At 52.2% G+C, this 21,629-nt stretch overlaps 1 protein-coding gene across 1 annotated transcript in view; it reads right to left on the reverse strand.

Annotated features, from left to right (window-relative positions):
* Nucleotides 1-931: 931 nt before the first annotated feature.
* Nucleotides 932-21,629, reverse strand: part of CD6 (CD6 molecule) — a 38,317-nt gene continuing 17,619 nt past the window's right edge. Inside the window, exons 2-13 of the mRNA XM_081063383.1 lie at nucleotides 12,799-12,867; nucleotides 11,469-11,822; nucleotides 10,486-10,797; nucleotides 9,476-9,778; nucleotides 8,189-8,254; nucleotides 6,661-6,801; nucleotides 6,187-6,285; nucleotides 5,038-5,160; nucleotides 3,337-3,408; nucleotides 2,861-3,055; nucleotides 2,460-2,564; nucleotides 932-1,928 (exon numbers count right to left, since the gene is read on the reverse strand). Of these exons, the coding sequence (XP_080919509.1) occupies nucleotides 1,864-1,928; nucleotides 2,460-2,564; nucleotides 2,861-3,055; nucleotides 3,337-3,408; nucleotides 5,038-5,160; nucleotides 6,187-6,285; nucleotides 6,661-6,801; nucleotides 8,189-8,254; nucleotides 9,476-9,778; nucleotides 10,486-10,797; nucleotides 11,469-11,822; nucleotides 12,799-12,867 (1,904 nt within the window). The 3' untranslated portion in view covers nucleotides 932-1,863. The remainder of the gene's footprint in view (nucleotides 1,929-2,459; nucleotides 2,565-2,860; nucleotides 3,056-3,336; nucleotides 3,409-5,037; nucleotides 5,161-6,186; nucleotides 6,286-6,660; nucleotides 6,802-8,188; nucleotides 8,255-9,475; nucleotides 9,779-10,485; nucleotides 10,798-11,468; nucleotides 11,823-12,798; nucleotides 12,868-21,629) is intronic.

Genomic DNA, 21,629 nt, shown 5'->3' on the forward strand with positions numbered 1-21,629 from the left:
CACTTTACAAACAAACTTTACAGCAAAGACTCAGAGATGCTGAATGGCTTGCCAGAGGCCACACAGCCAGGACAGGGTGGACTCGGGATTTGAATCTAGGGTGTCTGACAAAAACGCCTTTCACAAACCACCCTGGGAGTCTGTCCCCACCCACTCCAGCACTGGCTCCTCCCCTAGGAATCCCCCTCGGCCAGGGGAGGGGGGCCCATCAGAGGGACAACCACATCCTGTGACGGTTGCCTGGGGAGTGCCAGCTTTCTCTGAACCTCTGGGACAGGTGATCAGAAAACAGGCCTTGCTCATCCCCACTCAGCCCCCCGGGGCAGGACCTACGGCCCAGCCTCCTCCAACCCCTGTTCTGGAAAGGCTCAGAGGAAACCTGATCCCCAGTCCTCAGCCTGGCAGAGTTGGGCGATGGCCTCTGCAGCTGGGCTAACATCCCAGCGTCTGAGCAGGTTGATTCCTTTCATGTGTCCTCGTCACAGCCCCTCCGTGTCCACTAGCCTCATCTCCAGCTCCTCCTGGGCCTGGGATTGGTTCCTTTGCCGGGCAGCTCTGAGCGTAAAACCCCCTCGAGTTACCCTGCTTGGAAGCTTTTGGAGGCTCATGTTGGAACCCATTCAGCAGCAACCCCGACCCCACTGTACCCCCCACCCCCGACCCCGGCTACTGAGGGCTAGTGGAACAGATCAGGGAGCCAAGCGGCTACCTGGGGTCCAGCTCCTCCAGGGGGCAGGCCCTGTATTTTCTTGTCCCTGTAGCCCCAGCACTTTTCATGGCACCAGGCCACGGTAGGTTTTCTAGTTTGTCTCAATGGATAGAGCTGCCCCACCCAACACACACACACACACACACACACACACACACACACACACACTCACAGCTTGGGTTCTATAAGAGTTCAAAGACTTGTCACTCCACACCCCGGTTTCATTCAGCAATTAGTTTAATCTCAGGATTCTCAGAAGAGGACACCAAGAGCTGGCCCTGAACCCTCTGGCCTCTCTCTGGAGGCCGCCTGGTCACGTTTATGACTCAGGGTGGGACGTTGCATGTCCAGAGACTCATCCGGGAGGCCCCCATCAATCCAACCAGATGAATGGAGACTCAGGGCTTAGTGCGGCCTCTGGGCCCCTCCTGCACTGCTGGCCCCTCAGTGACTGGGCCCAGCCTCTGGGGCTGTGGCGGGGCTGGGCTGACATAAAGCATAGGAAGCTCAGAATAAGGATTCATTGTCCATGGACAGTCACTACGGAACAGGGCTGTGCCCCTGGTGGGCTCCCAGGGTCTCTAGACACACGCCCCACCCAGCCCCTTGGTGGTAGGGAAGGACTCCCTGCCCTGAGAGAAGGCTGGGTCAGCCCGTGTGCCACGCCAAGCCCCGCATCCACCTGGCAGAGCAACAGCAGCCCAGCAGCCCCCGCATGTGGGGGCCCCCTGGGCAGCACTGGGGTGAGGTTGCTTTCTGCCCCTCTTAGGACCTCTGGGCCCTGAGCTGTGTGAGATTCAAGGAACCGAAGCACCAGGCACCCGAAGGTTGGAAGGGACCTCAGGAGTCATTCAGGTCAGCCCCTCCGTTGCAGCCTGCTGAGAGATGGCCCAGACTGCTGCTTGTTCGTCCCTGAGACAGAGAGCTCACTACCTCTCAGAGGCAGCACCCTCCACCTTGCTGCTCTTGAGGCTGGTGGAGGTTCTGTTTGATGGATGGAGACTGGGTGCTGCAGAATGTGGAGTTTCCTTTCATCTCTCGGGGGGAGGCTCTCAGCCCCCTGGGGGATGCTCTGTGAGGACAGGGTGGGACAGGGGAGTAGGTAGAGCAGGAGTCCAGTGGAAGGACCGGCCTGGAGCCTCGCTGGGCCGCGTCTAGGCTGCTCCGATGTCATCATAGTCGTCATTGCTGGGGGAATCAGGCTGGGGACTCGGGGATCCTGTGTGGCCGGGAGGCTCAGGTCAGTGGGAGGCCCCGTCATTGTCCCATATGCTCCGTGGGATGGAGCTAAGTGGGTCTGAGTCCATCCCCGCTGCCCCATGATGCTGTGGGGCACGGACTGCCAAGACCCCCATCTCATCATCTTGGTCATTGCCATCTCCCTCACTGGAATGTTAGCCCAGAGAATGTCAGCCTTATCTGTTCGTTCAGGGCTGTAGTCCCCATGCCGGCACAGTACACGATGGACAGTTGATGCCAAGAGGCCCCAAGGGGCCATCCAGCTGCTTCTGCTTGAATGCCTCCACTAATGGGGAGCTCATGTCCCCTCAAGGCATTCTCTTTGACTCTGTCCCATCCACCTCCATTCTCCCCACCTCCTTATATTCCTGTTTTTCTTAAATATCCCTTTACCTCTCTTCTTTTTCCTTGGGTGGATGTATCCAATGGATCCAGAGAACCCCAACACATCCACTTCCCAGTCCCTCTCTGTCCCCCCTCCCCCCAGGATTGCCTCCTCTGCCACTGGCACCTGGACATCCAAACTGCTCCATGGAAGGGGGCTGGGGTGGTGGCTTGAAGTTCTGGTACCACTCTCCCGATGAGGTGCTGGAGCTGTCATCAGCCGAGGGCCCTGCTGGAAACCCCCAGAGCCAGTCACCCTCTGCTGCAGACAGTCAGTTTACAAATTGTCAAAGCTGGGAGGCTGTCACGACTCCATAGAGTCAAGTGCCTAGCCTGATGAATGAGGAAATGAAGGCCCAGAGAGGGAAGAAGACTTGTCCAAAGTCACACAGCAAGTGGCTGTGGAGCTGAGACTAGAATCCTGAAATCAGCCTGGCTCAGAGCTCCCCGCGTCATGTTTCCTCTAGCCAGGTGGGCTAAAAAATGGGAGGCTGGGACACACACAGAATCCTCCCGGACCCAGCTTACCTGAAAAAGTTGCCTGGCAACCAGCCAGCTCCAAGTTTGGGGGCTGCTCCAGGAGGGGGTTCCTCTCTGAAGAAAATCCCTGAGGGTTCCATGGAGGTAGCTTGCTGCTGGGACTGTTGCAGTAGTCCTCCCCAGACGACGTGCTAGACCCACTGTTGTTCCTTGTGTGCTGCTGAGGGTCCAGGGCGGGGGGATCTGCAATGCAGTGTCCAGGTTTGACAGGCGGGACCTGGGAGGCATGTACCTCTTCAAGTCCTGGGTCAGAAAAGGGAGAATGGTGAGGGAATAAGACGGTATGCAGCAAAAGGACTTTGAATTAGACTTGAGAAAGAACTTACTGCCACCAGGAATCGTTCAAGTCAGGAAGGACCTGTTGAGGGTGGTTGCTGCTGGAGCTTGTCAAGGTGAGCTGAACTGCTAAGCCTGGCGGCAGGGCTGGCATCACCCCCCTCCATCCCCACCCCAGCCTGCCTCACCTTCCTCCAAGGCAGGCATCCGGAACCTGTTCTGCTGGACGTCCTCATCTGTGACTCGGTGCCGCTGGGAGTCTACAAGCAGAGGTGGTGGTGAGGAGGGGTTGTCCCGGGAGCCTGGGGGAGCAGTTAGTGTTGCTCGGAACTCAGGAGGGTGCCCTGGAGGCTGGACAGGGAGGGAAGAACCCCAGGCGTGCAGAGGGCCTTAGCCTTCCCCAGCAAGTCCCAAGCTCGTGTCCTAGTCCAGGAAGACTCCAAACCTCAGTCTGAAACCAGCATGAGGAAAGGCCGCTTCTGGCCAGAAACCCTAGTGCCCTGCACCCCTTTCCCTAGGTACCCCTCCCAGAGTCTTGGGTTCTCTCCTCACACCTGGGCAGGTCTGGGCAGGAGAAGGGCACATGCTACCCCTTCGAAGAGCCTTCCCAAAGTGGAAGCCAGAGGGTCTGGAACCTTTGTGTCACAGATTCTGCGGCACCTTCATTTCAGAATCAAAGAGATGTAAATTCATAGAGTCTTAAGGACTCAAGTGTCTGGAATCTTTGAGTCTTTTGAACCTGGAACCACTGACTTTTAGTCCCCATGTCCTAGGAGTTTGCACCTTACGTGCCAGGGCTCAGGATCACAGGTTCTAAGGACACCTCACCCCAGGGCTCCCCAACACCGGTGCAGGGACCAGCAGAGGTGGGATCATCCACGTCTCACCCCCAGAGGCCCTGATTCAGCAGGTGGGGCAGAGATGATTGGCTGTCACCAATATCCATTCTCCCCTCCTGTAGTAGGAGGCCCTCGGCCTTTATCTGGACACACAGCTGCCCAGGGCAGAGGCTTCATCTCCCGATCTCTCTTGCAGCTGGAGGTTTACGTTCTGGCTGGTGGAATGTGAATGGGAGTGACCGAGCACCCTGCCTTAAGGCTAGAGCATATCCCCCTTCTCTTCTCCCTTCCCACTGGCTAGAACGTGGACATGGTGGTGAGCCATTCTAGAGCATGTGCAACATCTTAGGGACTGCAGAGTAGCAAGAGAGAAGGAGCCTGGGCCCCCCACCAACTTCTCAGACACCGTCATTTGGACGTCTCTATCACACACAGCCAAACTCTCATCCTAACATACAGCAGAGGCGGGTTGGGGCTCAGGAATTTGTGACAAGCTTCCAAGGGATTCCACAATAGGTGTAGGATTCTTGCTCTCCTCCAACCTTCCAGCTTTGCATGGGCCCTGCTTTAAGCACTGTCTTTCTTCCTGCTACCCCAGAAGGCAGAGAGAAGAGCTGGAGAAGCCGGACAAGAGGTGGAAGGAACTAGGCTCACAGGGGAGGTAGAGGGGAGTGGGATTGATGGGGCGGATGGGACACAGAAGGAGTGTGAGTGTGCGAAAAGCTATCTGAACTGTGTCTCACCTGGACTCCCTTGTATCTTACCCAGACATAGCCACCTTCAGGTGAATGTTGAGGGACAGGTCTTAAGACCCTGCAGGGCCAGAGGCAAATGTGGGAGAGAAGGAAATTGGAGCAGAACTACCTGTGAGACATGGAGATGCCTCTAGGATCGCAAAGCACTTTGAAAACTTCAGTGTGGGACCATTATAGATCCCACCCTAGTTCTTCAGGGGCCACGACGTGGAGCCTATTGAAGGTCCCCAACCAGCTGGGCCCTCTCCCTGGTTTGGGCAGGAGGGCCCGCAGGTGCCTGGGCCCAGGCACTCACTGTAGAAGGTGGTCAGGGCCACGGGAGGCTGGGCGCTGAAGTCATAGTGCTCATAGTCGGAGTCCGAGCCTGAGTCCGAGTCCTGGGGGGGCGGGGCCTGCACCTGGACTGGCAGCTTGGGAACTGGGGAGAGAACAGAATGGGGGCATGGCAGGGTGGTGGGCAGAAAGGCACAGAGAGAGGTGGCAGAGAGCGTGGATGGTGGGAGACAGAGAGGCAGGGAAAGTGCCAGGCAGCCCATCTTGTACCAGACCATCCAGCCTGGGTTTTCCAAGCTCTTCCCACCCATTTCAAGCACGGGTAACCAAATAACATTTATTTATGTAACAAACACTTCCGTGGCAGTCAGCACACACCAGGGGCTATTCTAACATTTACAAATTTTATTTCATTTAATTCTCATAACAACTTGTAAGGTAGGTACACTTGTGTCCCCATTTTATAGCTGAGGAAACTGAGGCACAGAGGTTCTCACCTTGCCCAGAGAAGCAGGCAGTGTGGCTCTTAACCTCCAGACCATAATATTCAGTGAGCAGCTGCTCTGGGCCTAGCTTTGTTCTAGATTCTGTATTCATATTCTCTTCTTAAATATACGGGTACTGTATATAGAGACTATTAAGAATATTTGACTGAGTTTGTATTATTTTTCTTGTCACTGAATGCTTTCAAATAGAGGTGATTTAATACATTCATAATGCAATGCGATTAAACTCCAACTCCTTTACACGGTTTTGAAGACGTATAAATCCACATGTCATAAAACATGAATGACTGATCCAACTTTTTATCTTTCAGAAAATATGAAATAAAATTATGTTCCAGGAAAATCTTGACGGGGCTCTGCAGGGAGACTGACCGAGTGGGCCATCGAAGGAGGTGATGATGTCACAGCCTACTAGCCAATGAGTGGAAGGCCCTGGATCTGTGTTGGTCCGGAACTCGAAAGCCTAGACTCCTAGAATGACTGCACTGGCTGGTCATCTGCCCAGTAAGGCCCAGACTGAGACTTGAAGGGCTCAGGGTCCCACGGCCTAGTGGGCTGACCCAAGTCACCTCTCCAGCTGGGGCTAAGCAGTATTGACCTTCCAGAAAGTAGACCCTTCCTCTCCTCTCCAGCCCTCGCCACCCCCAGGGTGGGTGACATCCTACCTTCTTCTTTGGGGATGGTGATGGGGACCTCTTGATAGCTATTGATTCCTGCTGGGGTAGTGGTGGGTAGATGCTGGTGGTTCACCGGAACGGGGAGGGCTGAGGGAGGGCAGGCAGAGAGTCTACAAGTCATTTTTTTACCCCTTCCAGTCTGCCTGCTTCTGTTCTCAGCAAAACACCTACCTCCTCACCACCACCCCAAACACACACACACACACACACACACACACATACACACACACACACACACACAGAGTCTGGTTCTCCCGTGGGGCCCACATTGGTCCACTTCTGCTAGGGAAATCCTTCCCATCAGGGGACGCTCCCAGGGCCAGGGCTGGGTGGCCATTGCGGGGTCACTGACACTCCTGCTGGGGTCCCCCAAGGTTCACATTCCCCTGGGAATGTTGCACCTCTGCCCGGCTTCTTCCCATCCCTGGGCCTTCTCTGTCGTGCCCAGAATTCTGCACCTACCGTATTTTCCTTTAATTTTCAAGAGGATGATGGTGATGATGGTGAATGAGCCAAGGAGGAGAATTCCCAGAGTGATGCAAAGGATAAAGAGCATGAGTTCCCGAGACTGCCAGTCCTCCATTTTCACTGTCACAGAAGGTTCTGGAAACAAGAACCCCAAGAGAAAGAGGAATGGGCCTTGCCCTTCTTCTTACCTCTCCATCCTGACTGCGGCTGACCCACTTCCCTTTGTACCTATCCTCCTCTTTCCTTTCAAAAAAAAATTTTTTTTTTCTGCTTTTAGGTGCCCGGTGTACAGTAGGTGCTCAAGAAATGCATACTGCATGAATAACTGACTGAGTGAAACTTTCTCCGGGGCCCCAGCCCCAAAAAACCTCTCTCTGCTCAACAATTAGTAAGCACCCACTGTATCCCAGGAACTAGGGTCTCTGTCTAGTAAGGAAATCAACACGTCGAAGCAATCCAATACATGAGGTACCTGCTGTGATGGAGGTAAGGAAGCGACCTGGGGGCATGAGGCCCTGAGAGAGGCACGTGATTCTCTATGGGGAGATGGAGGTTGGCTTCCCCGAGAAGGGGACTCTGAGCCACCCCTGGTAGAGAACATGGCAGGGGCTCCATGCCTGGATTAAATAATCACAAGACTAACTGACGCCCAGACAGTGCTTGCTGTGTACTAAGCCTTGTTTGTTTGTTTAATTAATTCATTTATTTTTATTCATGTATTGATTTTATTAGATTCAGGTATACAAAAGAATGCAATAGTTAGACATTTCATCCGTCACAAAGGGATAATCCCCCCGCCGCCCCCAATCTATTGCCCCTCTGGCGTCGTATACAAGCCTTGTTCTGAGTGCTTTATAAATATTAATTCACTGGAGAGTCACACAGCACTAGGAGACTTGCCGTGACGGTCATCCCCATCGTATAGTCAAGGGATCTGAGGCTCACAGAGGTCAAGAACTGTGAGCAAGAGGCAGAGCTGGGATTTGAGCCCCAGGAGTCTGCCCCAAAGCCAGCCAAGCGACACACAACTGGCGGATAGACGACGCATAGATCTGGAGTTCAGAATCGGATGCAAATTCCAGCCAACACTGGCTGACTGTCCCTTCACCCTCTGAGCCTGAGCTTCTTACTCTGTGTAAAGGAAGAGCTGAGACCGCCCCAGGGGACTGCCCGGTGGATTAAGGGGTTGGGAAATAATGACTACAAAGTGCTGAGCCGATGCCTGGCACGTTACAAACACACTGGCTGTTACCCTCATGTCCCCACCACCTGGCCCATGTCAGCTCAGCTCTCTCCAGCTCTCTCCTCCTGCCCTATAGGAGCTCACAGGGGAGTGGGGAGTGGACTCCTGCCCATGAAATATCAGGATTCAAGGAGTTGTGGAGCTGACATGGCAGGGAGAGGAGCACAAGGCACCCAGAGGGAGGCAAGTCCATTGTCTGGGGGAGGGGGACCAACTGTCAGCCCCCCCCCCACATGTATACATCTAAGGCTCTAAGACTGCATACCCCGTGACACTCACCTGTGGTGACTGGCTGAATACTTGCAGGAACTTCAGGAGTGGACAGATTGAGCAAACGCCGGGAACCTGTTAGAAAGCACCACCGCATGTAGTCGACACAAATAACTGAGCACCTACTGTGTGCCAGACCTCGTGCTTGGAACTAAACACGACAGACAAGTGACCTGGAACTGGAAGTGCATCCCAGGGAGGCACATGACTAAAGAAACCTGCCTTTCCCACCCCGCACTATCAGGAGGGATTACATTCTGAGAAGGTCCTTTGGTTAGAATAAGGGACTAATAAAAGAATTATCCCTCTCTTCTGTATGATCTGCTGCAGACCACAAATCCCTTTTCCATTCAGTGGGGTTTGTTCTTCAGGTGAGCCTCAGGAAGTGGGAAGCTGACATTACTGTCATTATCATAAGCATTTGACAGGTAAGGGATGGAGCTTACAAAGTCCCTGTGATGTTATCTGATTTCCCAGCTACCCTTTGAGTATCAGTGTCCACATAGTCATGAAACTGATGCCTCCCAGCTAGTAAATGGCAGAGCTGGAATTCGTAGCCAGGTGTCTGAACTCCAGAGATGAATATCATTTCCTCAGGTCTAACGCTCTTGCTTTTTCACACCTTAACACCTCTGAGCTCTTGCTTTTTCATACCTCAACACCTCTGAAATTGGGGTGATGGCATCAATCGTTATAATTGATGACATGTCGCAGAGTTTATTTGGGCAGCATTTTTGTCCTTTATGGTACATAGCATAACAATGCTGTGACATATCAATGCCATCTTAGATTTGTTAAAATACAGTAGACCCCAATTCATAGAGTGGATACAAGGCTTATCCGAAATAAGATATACCAAGTGCTCGGCAATGCCTGCTACATGATTAGGGCTCCAGACACTGTCACTGATATTATTATTATTATTATTATTAGTGTCTCCTAATATTATCTTTACTATGATCCCCAGCCCTGGGATGGCAAGTTGGTTTCATCTCCTGAGCCAATTCCAGTCCAAAAAGACCACTGCTTAGCATATAATTATGCCTTAGTAAATATCTGATTCATGATTCTGGGGCTGGGTCAAGGATCTGTGGCAAAGAATTCCCTGATTAATTAGCGACATCTGCCTGGGCATGCTAGGGGCAATGGTCCCTCTAAGCCCAGTATTTATCATTCCTGATCTAGTCGAAGCTGTGGTCCTTGAGCTGCAAGTACTTAGGCTGTGGACTCAGATGGAATTCCTGGTCCAAATCTGGGGGTGAGGGAGGGGGGAAAGGGTGGTAGGGAGAGGAGTACCTGAGCAGATGACCCTGGCTGCCATTGACTGGCTGCAGAGGTTGGAGTTGTTGAACCGCCAGGAACAGTCGGAGAGGGCGGGCTCCCCTCCCTTGCATGAGTAGTACATCCTGCCTGACAGGGAGTGGGGCAGCCCCCTGGGTATTCTGGCCATGGTCCCACAGCCCAAGGCCCGGCAGAGCACCTGGGCCTCCGACGTGTACCACTCACTGTCACACACTGTGCTCCAGACCCCACGGAAGTATACCTCCACCTGCCCCTCACAGGGGTCAGTGCCCCCGGTCAGGCGCAAGGTCTGGTGCTCTGCAAAGGTGGGGTAGGGGGACAGAGTCACGTCAGGGTCCTCTGGGCCCAACCCCACCAGCCCAGACCCACGAATGCAAACAGCCCACAGCCAATCGGTCTCCAGATCTTGTGTGCCCTCTCTCCTGCATCTGCACCCCCCTCTCCTCTGCCTCATCTGCTCTGGCTGCAGCACCCTACATCCTTGCTACTCAAAGTGTGGTCCATGGACCAGCAGCACCAGCATTACCTGGAATCTTGTTAGAAACGCAGACTGTCAAGCCCTGCCCCATGCCTACTGAGAATCAACATTTGACAAGCACCCTCCCCCCACCCCAATTCATATGGACATTAGAGAGAAGCACTGGCTGGGCCAGGACTTCACAGACTCCAGTGGGCTGCAGACAGAATCCCTGAGGCCTCCCTGCCTCTTCTCCCCTTGCTGTGCAGAATCAGATAGCCAACTCCCACTCAGGAAGAACCTCACCTCTAATGTCACCTCCTCTAGGAAGTGGCCAGCCTCATCCCTCCAGCTCTGGATTGCCTGCTGCCTCTGAACTCCACCTGGCTTCCTGTCTAAGGGCATTTATGTTTGTCTGGGTGTCCTCTTCCCTCCTGGACGGTGACCATACAAGGACTACCTCTCCAGTACTGACTACAGCCTGGTGCCCACTAGGCCGACAGCGAGGTTGGTGGAGGACCCAGGTTCAGACACGTTGCCCACTGACCTGAGCACACCACCCCGGCGTCCTCCTTGTGGCCACAGTAGCGGTCTCCACGCAGCCCTGGGCAGTCCCACAGGTAGTCCTCTGCCCCAGAGCAGTTCACCTCGTCCCGGTGGATGAGTCCTCGGCCGGGGGCGAAGTGCAAGCCAGGCAGGGCCTGGACCGCCCAGCCGCAGCGCAGTTGCCGGCACACCACGTGGCCATCGTCCAGATCCCACGTGTCGTCGCACACGGAACCCCACTGGCCCTGCTCCAGCATCTCTACGCGGCCGGCGCATGGGCTGCCTCCGTCCACCAATCGTAGTGCACGATTCTCTAAGGGCGGGAGGAGAGGGCGAGGAAGGAATTGGGTCCTGAGCCGGATACTTGTGGGCAGGGCTGTGGACCCAGTGAGAGGGGCTGTAACCCTCTGGGCAGGACGGAGGAACCCTGCAGGGCTGGGGACTTGGTGAGCACAGGAGGGGGTGCTGGTCAGGACCAGGGACTCCAGGGGAGGAGCTGGATACCTTGTAGGCGGGGCTGTAGAGCCAGTGGGCGGGGCTAGAGACCAGTGTGCCGGGCCTGAAGAGCAGGGCTGTGGGCCTCTGGGCATCACATTTATGTACATGGGAGGTAGGGGCGGAAACGGGAGATAGAGGTCTGGGGGGGACGGGGAGGAGGGGGGGACAGGACTTATAATTAAGGCCTAGAGGCTCGGTTAGGACTGGGGACCCAAGGGGTGGGATTGGGGGCCAGGTGAGCCAACTGGAGACCTAGTAAGGAGAGAGGTCTGGAGGCCAGATCCGAGGAAGTGCTCAGAGCTGGAAATGACATAAAGTTATACTCCTCCGGTGTTTGCATTGGTGGTGAGTGGGGGTGGGAGTCCAAGGTCGAGGGTGGGTGCAGTGCCCAGAGCTGGGGACAAGAGTGAGGGGCCATGGCTGAAGGCCAGCAGAGACTCAGGCAGGCAGGGGCCCGGGGGCAGATGCAAGGAGTTCCCGCTGTACCTGCACAGATGACCTGGGCGTGCCTCTGGTCGCTGACGCATGGGTGCTCCTCCACCTCGCAGAGCTGCCACTCATTGCTTGTGCACATGACGATGGGTGCCAGGGCCTGCGTGCCGTTCTGGGCCCCACTGGCGTTCCCAGTGGCCCAATCCTGTGGCATCTCCAAGCTGGGCGGGATGGGCTGGACCGGCACACTCGCTGCCCCACCGCATCCGAGCGCGCGGCACACCGCCTCTGCGGCTTGGCTGTTCCAGAATGCCCCGCACGTGGGCTCCCAGGACTGCCTGATCCGAACTTCCACTGTCCCGCTGCAGCGGCTGCTCCCGTTCACCAGGCGGACCCTGAGTTCCTTCCCTGGAAGCGCCAGACACAAGCTGAAGCCTCTACGGATTTGGATTCTGCCAATGCCAGGGATGGGGTGGGGGCGGGCGGCTGTCAGGAGCCCCACCACTGACCTGCTAGGAGACCTTGGACAATACCCTGACTCTGGGCCTCAGCCTTTCAGTCTGCAAAATGGGCCTGTGGTGATTCATCCCTGAGCCTCCTTTGAGGCCTGGCCCTCTGGTTCTCCTTGGAGACAGGAGAAGTTGGGGTTGAGGGTGACTCTAGAGGTTAGGATAGATTAGGCCTGGGGTGACAGAGAACCAGGGGTCCAGTCCCCACAAACCCTCCTGTCTTGCCCCTATCTTAAGAACACCCTTGTGTGAGAGAAGGACAGAGTTCTGGGTTCAGAGGCCCTTCCTGGAATGGTGATTGCCACGCTTCTCCTCCCAGGCCCTTCCACTGTTTTGAGGGTACTAACTATCATGGCATGTCACTGTGACCCCTAGAACCCTGTAGGATGGACAGACATGAGGTTAGTGATGGGGCTGACGATGGGCTGCCTCAGTGTATTGTAGTTCTCTCTTCCCCAGAGCCCCTCCTTGGGGAACCACCTGCCCATTTTTGCCTAGGATTGCACCCCCAATGCTAGCACACAGCTTTGCACAGAATAGGTCCTTTATAAATATCTTTTGAGCTAATCTAGGACCCACCTGGGGGAACCCCTCTACCCCACATAGACTTCTTTAGCTTGTTCTCAACAAATCCCCTTAAAATGTTCACATGTACGTGACTTTTTATCAGTGGCCTCTCAAAGATGGCAGTTCTAAGATCTCCAAGTGAATCTAATGTGGACCTTCAGACATTGGGTCAGGAAGGAGAAGTGTTGTCTGAAGTTAGGGAGCCTCCCTGGTACCCTAAAAGTCCATTTCCCTTCCTGTCACCTGAGGACACCACCTGCTTGGTCTCAGAAAGCTGACCAGGGACCCCAGAAAGATCATTTCCTCACCTGGCTCCAAGGGCTGGCTCTCTGCATTGCTGGTGTTGGGCTGACCAGAAGGGGCTGGTGACGGGTGACCTGCAATCAACCAGCAGCAGCTGTGGTGGGTGAATGAACTCAGGCACAGAGGGCACAGATGTGCCCTGCATGGCAGGTGGCACTTTCTGGAGCCTGCCGTGGCTATACGGGGCCTTTGGAAAGGACAGGGTGCCCTGGGGTGCCTTTGCCTCCGTTCAAAGGAGGGAAATTCTCAGGCTTTGGAGTTACAGCATCCTCCGCTTCATCTATTAATTGGAGGCCATCTATTAATTCATCTATTAGTCATCTATTAATTAATTCATCTACCATGGAGCCAAGAGGAAGGACCGTGGGCTTTGGGGCCAGACCCACTCACTGCTGAGGGACTCTGGCCAAGGGTTACTCTCTCGGCCAGAGTCCCAACTTGTTAGCAATAGCACTTAGGAAAGTGACGTGGCTAAAAGGAGACAATACCTATAAAATATTTGACACACAAAGGAGCTTAAAAATGGGAGTTCTTTTTAGGAAAAACATTTTTGTTTGGAAAATTTAAGAAATTCATACCAGACTTTAGGGCAACTAGTACATCCTGGGCTGGGAACCATAGGACTGCAAAGTGTTTTCAGACACTGAGAAACTAGCATTTGTCAAGAGCCAATTATGCCAGGTCTTTGCTTATATTACTGCACTTATCTTCACCCACACAGTGAGATAGGTATTAGCATCCACACTTTACAAATTACGAAAGAGAGGCCCAAAGAATAGAAATTGATTGTCCATGCCAGATAGAGTGCATTTGTCTTTCCAGAGCCGCTGTCCCCTTGACCTTGGGAGACTGACCTGCTTGGACTAAATCAGCGTCTTCCTGGGCCCTTTGGCTTCCCTTCCACTCAGCCAAGGGGAGGGAGGAGAGTGAGGCTGCGGTGTTTATTCCCCTGGTTCCCTCCCGGTGAGATCCTTTGGGCAGGCTGTATTCTCATCTGAATCTTATCATTCCTCTCAAGGTAGTCACCTCTTCTTGACTTTCTCCTCCTGGGTCTCACTGACTACTCCCTGGTCTTGTGTCCTTGGGCCCAGGGTGGTAAGACATCAGCTGCTCTGAGCTCCTGTTACTGTATTATCCTTTGTAAATAGTGCTTTTGTAAATAAGCCCCTTCAAACTTCCACTATGACTATGCCACCTGTTTCCTGTTAGGACCCTGACTGGTATGTGGCCTGAGGCCACCAGCTAGCAAGTGGCAGAGCCAGTATTTGAACTGTCTCCAAGGAATCAGCTCCCTGATGGGCAGGGACACTCGGTTTGCAGAAGCACAAAGGGAGCGCTGCAGCCGGGACCACTGTGCTCACAAAGGAGCTCCTCCACATTTCTGGGCCTCTCTTGTGCTTAAGTTGGGGCCATTGAAGTCTAGGCAGGAGGACTGGTGCCCACGGTGGGACCAAGGCAGTTAAGAGCCAGGGAGCCTCCTCCATCTCTTTCTTCTCTGTCTTGGTCTGGGTTCCAAGTGCAACTGCAAGATGGAGGGGGATGTTGACCCAACTCAAATTTTGTGTAAGAAGTAAATCTTTATTGTGTTAAGCCATGAAGATGTGGGGTGTACTTCTTACAATAACCTAGCCTGGTTTGGCCTGACTGGTACAGGGGCTGCGGACGCAGGCATGACTGCGACACATTCTCACTCTCACCTGAGAAGATTGCATGGACTTATACCCAAATGAGCGTGCACACACACACATATGCACACACGCACACACACACCTGCAGATACAGCTCTCCTACGAGCGCCCTTCTGGACCATTCCATCACTCAAACAAGAAGTAATCAGGCCTTTGATTGCCTGTCCACAACACCTCCCTGCTTGGCTGCCCAACCTGACTCTTGAAGGAAATACGACTCAGAATTCAGAGCACAAACTCCACGGCTAATGAAATACTTAGAACAAGAATTCAGATGCCCTCAAGTTAGGATTTCAGAATCCCAGGTCCCACAGCAACAGTCGCAGTGCTCCAGCGTGGTTTCCAACGTGTGCTGGGGGGGTGGGAAGATTGGGATGCTGGCGCAGCCTGCATGTGTGTGTGATGGTGGCGCGTGTGTGAGTATGTGGTTGTGACCCTGTGTGTACCATTGTGTGTGAGTGTGAGTGTATGTGTGTGCGTGAGTGTGACTGTGTAGATGTGGGGCATTCAAACTCAGTTCTGTGTCATCTCTCTCTCTGGGTCTGGGAAGCCACTTTGTCATGCATAAAGGCATGCCCATCTTCTGCTAGACCAGAAAACCATGGAGGGCAGGGCCCAAGGCTGAGTCAGCCCTGTGTCCCCCAGGGTAGCCAAAGCAGTGTTTGTGGACGAACTGATTGAAAGAGTGAGCAGGAGCTGCCAGTCCCAAGGTCAACTGTTGCTAAGGCAGTTTGATACTAGATATACTCCAGGATTTTTATCTGTGCCACAGGCATTTTCCTGTCCCCTGTCCCAAGAAGGGATGCTGGCTTTGGAGTCCTCTAACTTCTATGCTGCAGGAACAGAAGGACAAGTTGCCTGCCCCCTCCTCTACCCAGGCTTCAGCTCACAGAGGGTCCAACGCAGGATCGGTGCTTCCCAGACGTCGTCACTGCCTGGTCCTGTACCTCACACTTTTCTTTAAATTTGATTCACATTTTTACTGCAATAAATTTATGTGAAAAGGAAACCGTACCCTGTGAATTGGCTTTACAGCATCCAACTGCCCAAACGTAAAAGTATTATTTCAGTTTTTTCAACAGCAAACAATTGGGACAGAGTAAATGTCCACCCACAGGGGAAACTGCTGAATAAATTATTGTCCATTTACAGCATGGCAACTTATGCGGCCTTAACAAAGAATGTAACCGACTCACACCAGCTGGAGGGCTCTCCATGCTGTGTTAAGGAAGGAAGCAAGATGCAGAGAAGAAAATATGATACAACTTTTTAAAAAACAATGGCCAAAAAAAATCCTCCTACAAACTGGTATGATGATGTGAACATAGGGAGAAATATGGAAGAACACACATCAGATTATTAAAATGGGCACGTTGAAAAGATGGGCTCCAGAGCAGGGCCAGGTTCACCGATGTGACCTGAGCATTCACAGGACTCTACACTTTAAAAAGCCAGGGCTTGGTTTAATGCTCTGCTGTCTCCATCTTGAAATTCTTAATAATTTTTGAACACGGGGCCCTGCATTTTCATATTGCACTGGGCCCTGCAAATTATGTAGCTGGTCCTGGGGCCGAGTCATGAAGGAAAAGAGAGGAGGGAGAGAAAGGAAGCAAGCAATGAAAGAAAAAGCTAAAAGGCTATGCTTTAAACAATCATGTATGATATGATTCCATTTACATAAAATTAGGTACATAGGTAGTCAGGCAAAAAAATTATAAAATATAAGAACATAAATGAACTTTTTGTATCATTTGCCTTTGCCTGACACAGAAGGTAATTGTAAAAATAGGTGTACCACAAATAAAGCCATTTAGAAATGTTAAAAGACACATCATCACCCATTTAAGACTCTTTGATAAGATCAGAAAAAATGACAGAGCATTGAAAACAAAATAAATAAGTGCTTTTCTTACCGTATAGTGCAGTGTTATTTAATGTTCCATTCATTTACCACCAGAAATTACCCTGGGTGCCTCAGAAGACCATCTCAAGTTGTGCCTGCTTTCTGGAAAGTTACGGGCCAAGAGGGTAAGGGATGGAGGGGTGCGGTTTTCAAGTGGGAGAAGAAAGAGGTTGGGAGAGTTGCCCCAGCCCAGGACGGCGGCAGCTTTTTCAGGCTGGTCTGCAGCAGAATGGGACAAGACCTCGAACAGGGTAGCCTGAGGAAGGTGCCAAGGGAAGATGAAACGAAGGAGACTGAGGTCAGGAAAAATGAAAGCACTGAAGAGCCACCTTGTCCGGAGCCTGAGAAAATGGGACACTCTTCTTGTGTCACTCTTCTTGTGTCCTCTTCTTGTGTCACTGAGGCCCATGGGATTCCCCATGGCTTTTGAGAGGTGAGTGACACAGGGAGGGAAAGAGGTGCATTTTCCCAGCCTAGGCCCCAGCTGGCCAGCCCAATGGAAGAGCAGGCCAGCAGGGAAACTTTCAGGTCCCTTCGGGGTCCCAAGGGAATGCCACCTTGGGCACACCCAGCACACACGTACAGATGTGAGATAAACACTATCTACATCTGAGGGCACCACAGCTCTGGCCTCATCAGATGGGCTGAGAAAACACCTAGGTGCGTAGTAAACGCTTACTGCGTGGACAATGGATGAAGCGATGTGTGCAGAGGAGGAAGGCAGGGTAGAAGGGGAGGACTATACTATATGGAGGGACAAACCCTCAAAAAGAACCACGCGGGGAGCGTGGTATGTGTCACCTGCTAGAAGCACTTTTTTTTCTTTTTAGTATCTGCAGAAAGTGTTTGCAAGTACATATGTCAACAGCCTTAACAACAACAACAACAAACCAAGCCCTTTGATTCAGTAATTCCACTTCTGGGAACTTATCCTAAAGAATCAATGCAGAACACCATACTACATGGCAACTATCGTCCATGTGTCAGAATAGGAAAGTTCTAGATTCCTTGCTTCAGCTGAGCCCCTTTCTAAGTGTGTGACTCAGGCAAATCGTTGAGCCTCTCTGAGCCTTGTGTGCCCCTCTGTAAAGTACGTACCCACGCTGCAGACTCGTCGTGAGGATGAAATGAGATGACACTCTCAAGGCCCTTAGCACAGTGCTCTGAGCTGCTGCGCTGTCAGACCAAGAGCTTCCAGCCACATCCTTTCTAATAGTAAGAAGAAAACAAAACCCTAAACTGGAGACATCTGAATTGTCGAAAAGCAATTGGGGTTCGGTTAGGAAAGCACAGAACTTAGCAATATTTGCAAAACAATATGTACAAAGAGTGTTTAACGATGCGGGGAACGTTGATGACATGATGTTAAGTGATAGAAGAAGAACACAGAGTTATCGCTCCCCACCCAGCCTAGTTTTAGCTTCTGAAGGTCTCCCAGGAGGGAGCCCAAGTTCAGTTCCCCATTCTGTCTTCTCATTGCTCCCTGGGCTTTTCCTCTGTGGCCCCAGCCACATACAATTACATACTTATTTTGGCTCTGAGCTGGTTCATGGCCATCAGTCCCAGTAGTTCCTAAGTGTCACATGGGTACCCCAAGGCCTACAGACTCCCAGTGCAACAATCTCCCCAGTTAACCCCAGGACTGGCACAGGCCCCTGGGATGGCAGTGCCCCCCAGCTTTGGGAGAGACAAAGGCCCGACTTGGAAAGCACCACGAGTCTTGTTTATGCAGATCAGCCTCTGGTGTCCTGAGCAAGATCAAGAAAGGCTCTGAGGACCCTGGCTCGCCTGCTTCCCCCAGCGAGGGCCCTGGATAGTCTGGGGGCAGCGCTGGTTCCGGGAGCTGTCCAGAGACACTCACTGGCTCCTGGCCCCGAGTTTCAGTGGGTGGACCGCCAGTCCCAGTTTGCAGGGGGACATTTGGGGTATAGCCAGATGGGACCCTCATGTTCTGTTTCCAACTCACACTGACAGGGGCAGCCACTCATCTCCAGCATCCTGGATCTAAAAGGCAGGGAGGGAAGGGAAGGGCATGGTGACTCTACCCATTGCTCTGACAGAGCAAGGGGCGGCCCTAAGACATGCCAAGTACCTACCACAAATGTCCTGGCACAGGTCGGTGATACAGCTTACATTCATTTAGTGCTTATTATATACGACGCTCTTCTAAAATACTTTAGATGAATTAGTGAATTTAATTCTCATAGCAAGCCCACAAAGTGGGGAAACGGAGGCACAAAGAACTTTAATAAGGTGCCCAAGATGGCACAACCAGAACATGGCAGAGCTGGGATTTAAATGCAGGCTGTCCAGGTGCAGAGCCCGCATTTTTGTCCCCTCTGCTCTGCTGGGTTGGACTCTGACATCCTGGTTTCTGCTTCAGTGGTCATGCCAAGGGCGTGGGCAGGGAGCTCTGACAACCTATTGGTCTTCCCAACTCCTTCCAATTCTGCAGGGCGTGGCCAGCCCTGAATTTCGGAATAATAGCTCACCCCTCAATGGAGACACAACTCAGCATGCAAGACCCAGGACTGATTTCCAAAAAAAGCCTCTGCCTCCAAAGATGAGCAGCAATGAGGAGACCATCCTTCCTCCAGGCAGAAGCTCCTGGGCTGGCATTTGTCCCACAGCATGGCCAAGATGAGGTCTGGCAGCCACGGGCTGCCCCTACCCCTTCCCCACTGGCACTCCAAGACTGGCTGGCTCCAGCACAATCTGAACCCCTTTGTTTCAATTCTGAGGTCAAAGGAGAAATGGGCAATTTGGAAAAGGAGGGTCCAGTACTAATAGAACTAGGGAGTTAGGAGAGGAACTAGGAGCGGGAGGGTGCTGGGACTATGGTGAATGGCTTTCTTTAAAAAAATCCCCTTGATGTTGTTAATGGTGAGCTATTGATAAAACAAATGGAAAGAAAAACAACCTATAATTCTATTAACATTGGAAAGAAGCACAGCAATGGCTCACACAAGTAATTTGTGACTTGATTCAGAGGGGGTAGCTGTGTTCTGTCTTTGAAGGGAAAGGTTGTGACACCCAGTGGGGTTGAGTTTACTTTGTCACAAGACTGAGGCTGTCTTGGGGGCTAGGTTGGGCAGCGTGGTCCTCTCTCAAGAGGTGACTTAGGTCAGATGGCTGCAGTGAATAGGCCAGGCTGTACCCACTGGGGACTTTCCCAGTCCAGGAGGTTGGGGTGACTTCTCACCCCTCGGAACCCAAGGGAAAGTCAGCAACTTGGTATGTTAGTCTTATTTAACTTATTTTACAGGATTTTTGGTTCTTCATTTTCATTCTCTCCCATCATGCCTAGGAAAGGCTTGGGGACACCAAAAAGAACTCAAAGCACATGCTATGAACTAAATGTTTGTGTCCCCCTAAAATTCATATATTGATGCCCTAATCCCCACTGTGATGGTATTGGGGGGGCCTTTGCGAGGGTATTAGGGTTAGATGAGGACATGATGCTGGGTCCTCAGGTGGGGGGTGTAAAAAGAACAAGAGACAGGAGGTCTTTCTCTCCAACGTGTGAGGACACAGCAAGAAGGTGGCCATTTTCAGACCAGGAAGAGGACCGTCACTAGACCCTGACTCTGCTGGCAGCTTGATCTCGGACTTGCCAGCCTCCAGAACCATGAGGAACAAATTATTGTGTAAGCCACCCAGCCTACGGCATGGTGCTGTAGCGGCCTGAGCTAAGGCGGCACATGAGGGACAGAGAGAGGTGATGGCAAAAGGCTTCAAGATCCCCGACCCAGAGCCCTTCAGTCACTCAGGTCAGAGAAATCCAGCCTTCCAAATTTTCTTTTGTCACTATGTCATATGACAGAGGATGCTCAGCTGCATGCCCAGGGCGAATTCTCCTCCTCTCCACCACCAAATGCAAGGGCAAGTAAGGACAGCAGCAATTCATAACCTCCACTGAAAGGAAGCCCAACAAGAGTGCAACACCACGGGCTTGGGGATTTGTGTGATTTCTGGAAGTCGCCCTTTTCCTCTCGTGCTCAAGAAAGTGAGAGTGCGTGAGCCACATTATCCTGAAAGCTGAGCAATGAGTCTGTTGCCAGCCTGCAGTCGATTCCATTAACATTTGTTGAACTTGTACCCATGTACTGGGATGGGAGCAGGGATCAGCGAGGTAAGTGTAAATGGGATGATCTGGGAATAGGACAGTCCACATCTTGGCCTGAGCACCAATGCATCTGCTTAACAGTTGCCACTGGCAAATTCTTTTTTCGTGATTTAGAACGGGGACTTTGGGAAATACAGAACAGTGATCTGAACGTATCTGTGCTGGGTGACCTTGGGAAAGTCACAGAGCCCTGCTAGACTTTGGTTTTAACCCGGCACTGGGCACAATACACAGCCACATTGGATAGCTTTGAGGGGTGCATGGGTAATATATGTGAAATGCTTGGGACATGGTACATGGCAGCTGTCATTTTTATCCCACACCCTGAAGCTTTGATCTACTTTCTCCTGTCTGGTTCTCAGTGGACATAAGAGGGCAGCTGGCCACTGACTATACAGTTGACCCTTGAACAATACGGAGTTAGGAGCGCCAACCCCCCACATGCCTAAAATCTGCATATAATGTTTGACTTTCCAAAAACTTAACTACTAATGGCTTACTGTTGACTGAAAGCCTTACCAATGACAATCAATTAACACATATTTTGTATGCGACACGTATTATATATTACATTCTTATAATAAAATAAATTAGAGAAAAGAAAATATTATGGAAGAAACCATAAGGAAGAGAAAATATATTTCCTGTATTTATTGAAAAAAATCCGTGTATAAGTGGACCCACACAATTCAAACCCATGTTGTTCAAGGGTCAACTATATACACATCCCATCCCAGGCATGAAGAGGGCTCTGAGAGCCCCTCGGTCCTCAGGTTCTGCAAAGGGACAATTCCTGTTCCCCAAAGGCTGCATTTTTTCCTCCTGCTTCCTGTCTTTGTCACGAGCCTTAGCAGAGCTGCCCCACACTCACAACTTGCTTCTCCCTTCCCTGGCTCTATAAACATGGCATCCAGTGTTCCTAGAGATGAGATGTGGATGGCAGTTGCCATGGTAACAGCAGTTCCTCTCAAAGCAAAGGCTGCTGTGGTCCTGGCCCCGAGACTTGCTCAGGCTCCGGTGCCAGACTATCGCGTCTTTACAGCTGCCAGGTGGTAAGAGGAGACAAGCCCGAGCGTAGAGGATCATGAGCAACTCAGCAAAAATCCCAAGGGTCACAGG

The sequence above is a fragment of the Rhinolophus hipposideros genome (assembly GCF_964194185.1).
Source record: "Rhinolophus hipposideros genome assembly, chromosome: 10".
NCBI classification, from domain to species: domain Eukaryota; kingdom Metazoa; phylum Chordata; class Mammalia; order Chiroptera; family Rhinolophidae; genus Rhinolophus; species Rhinolophus hipposideros.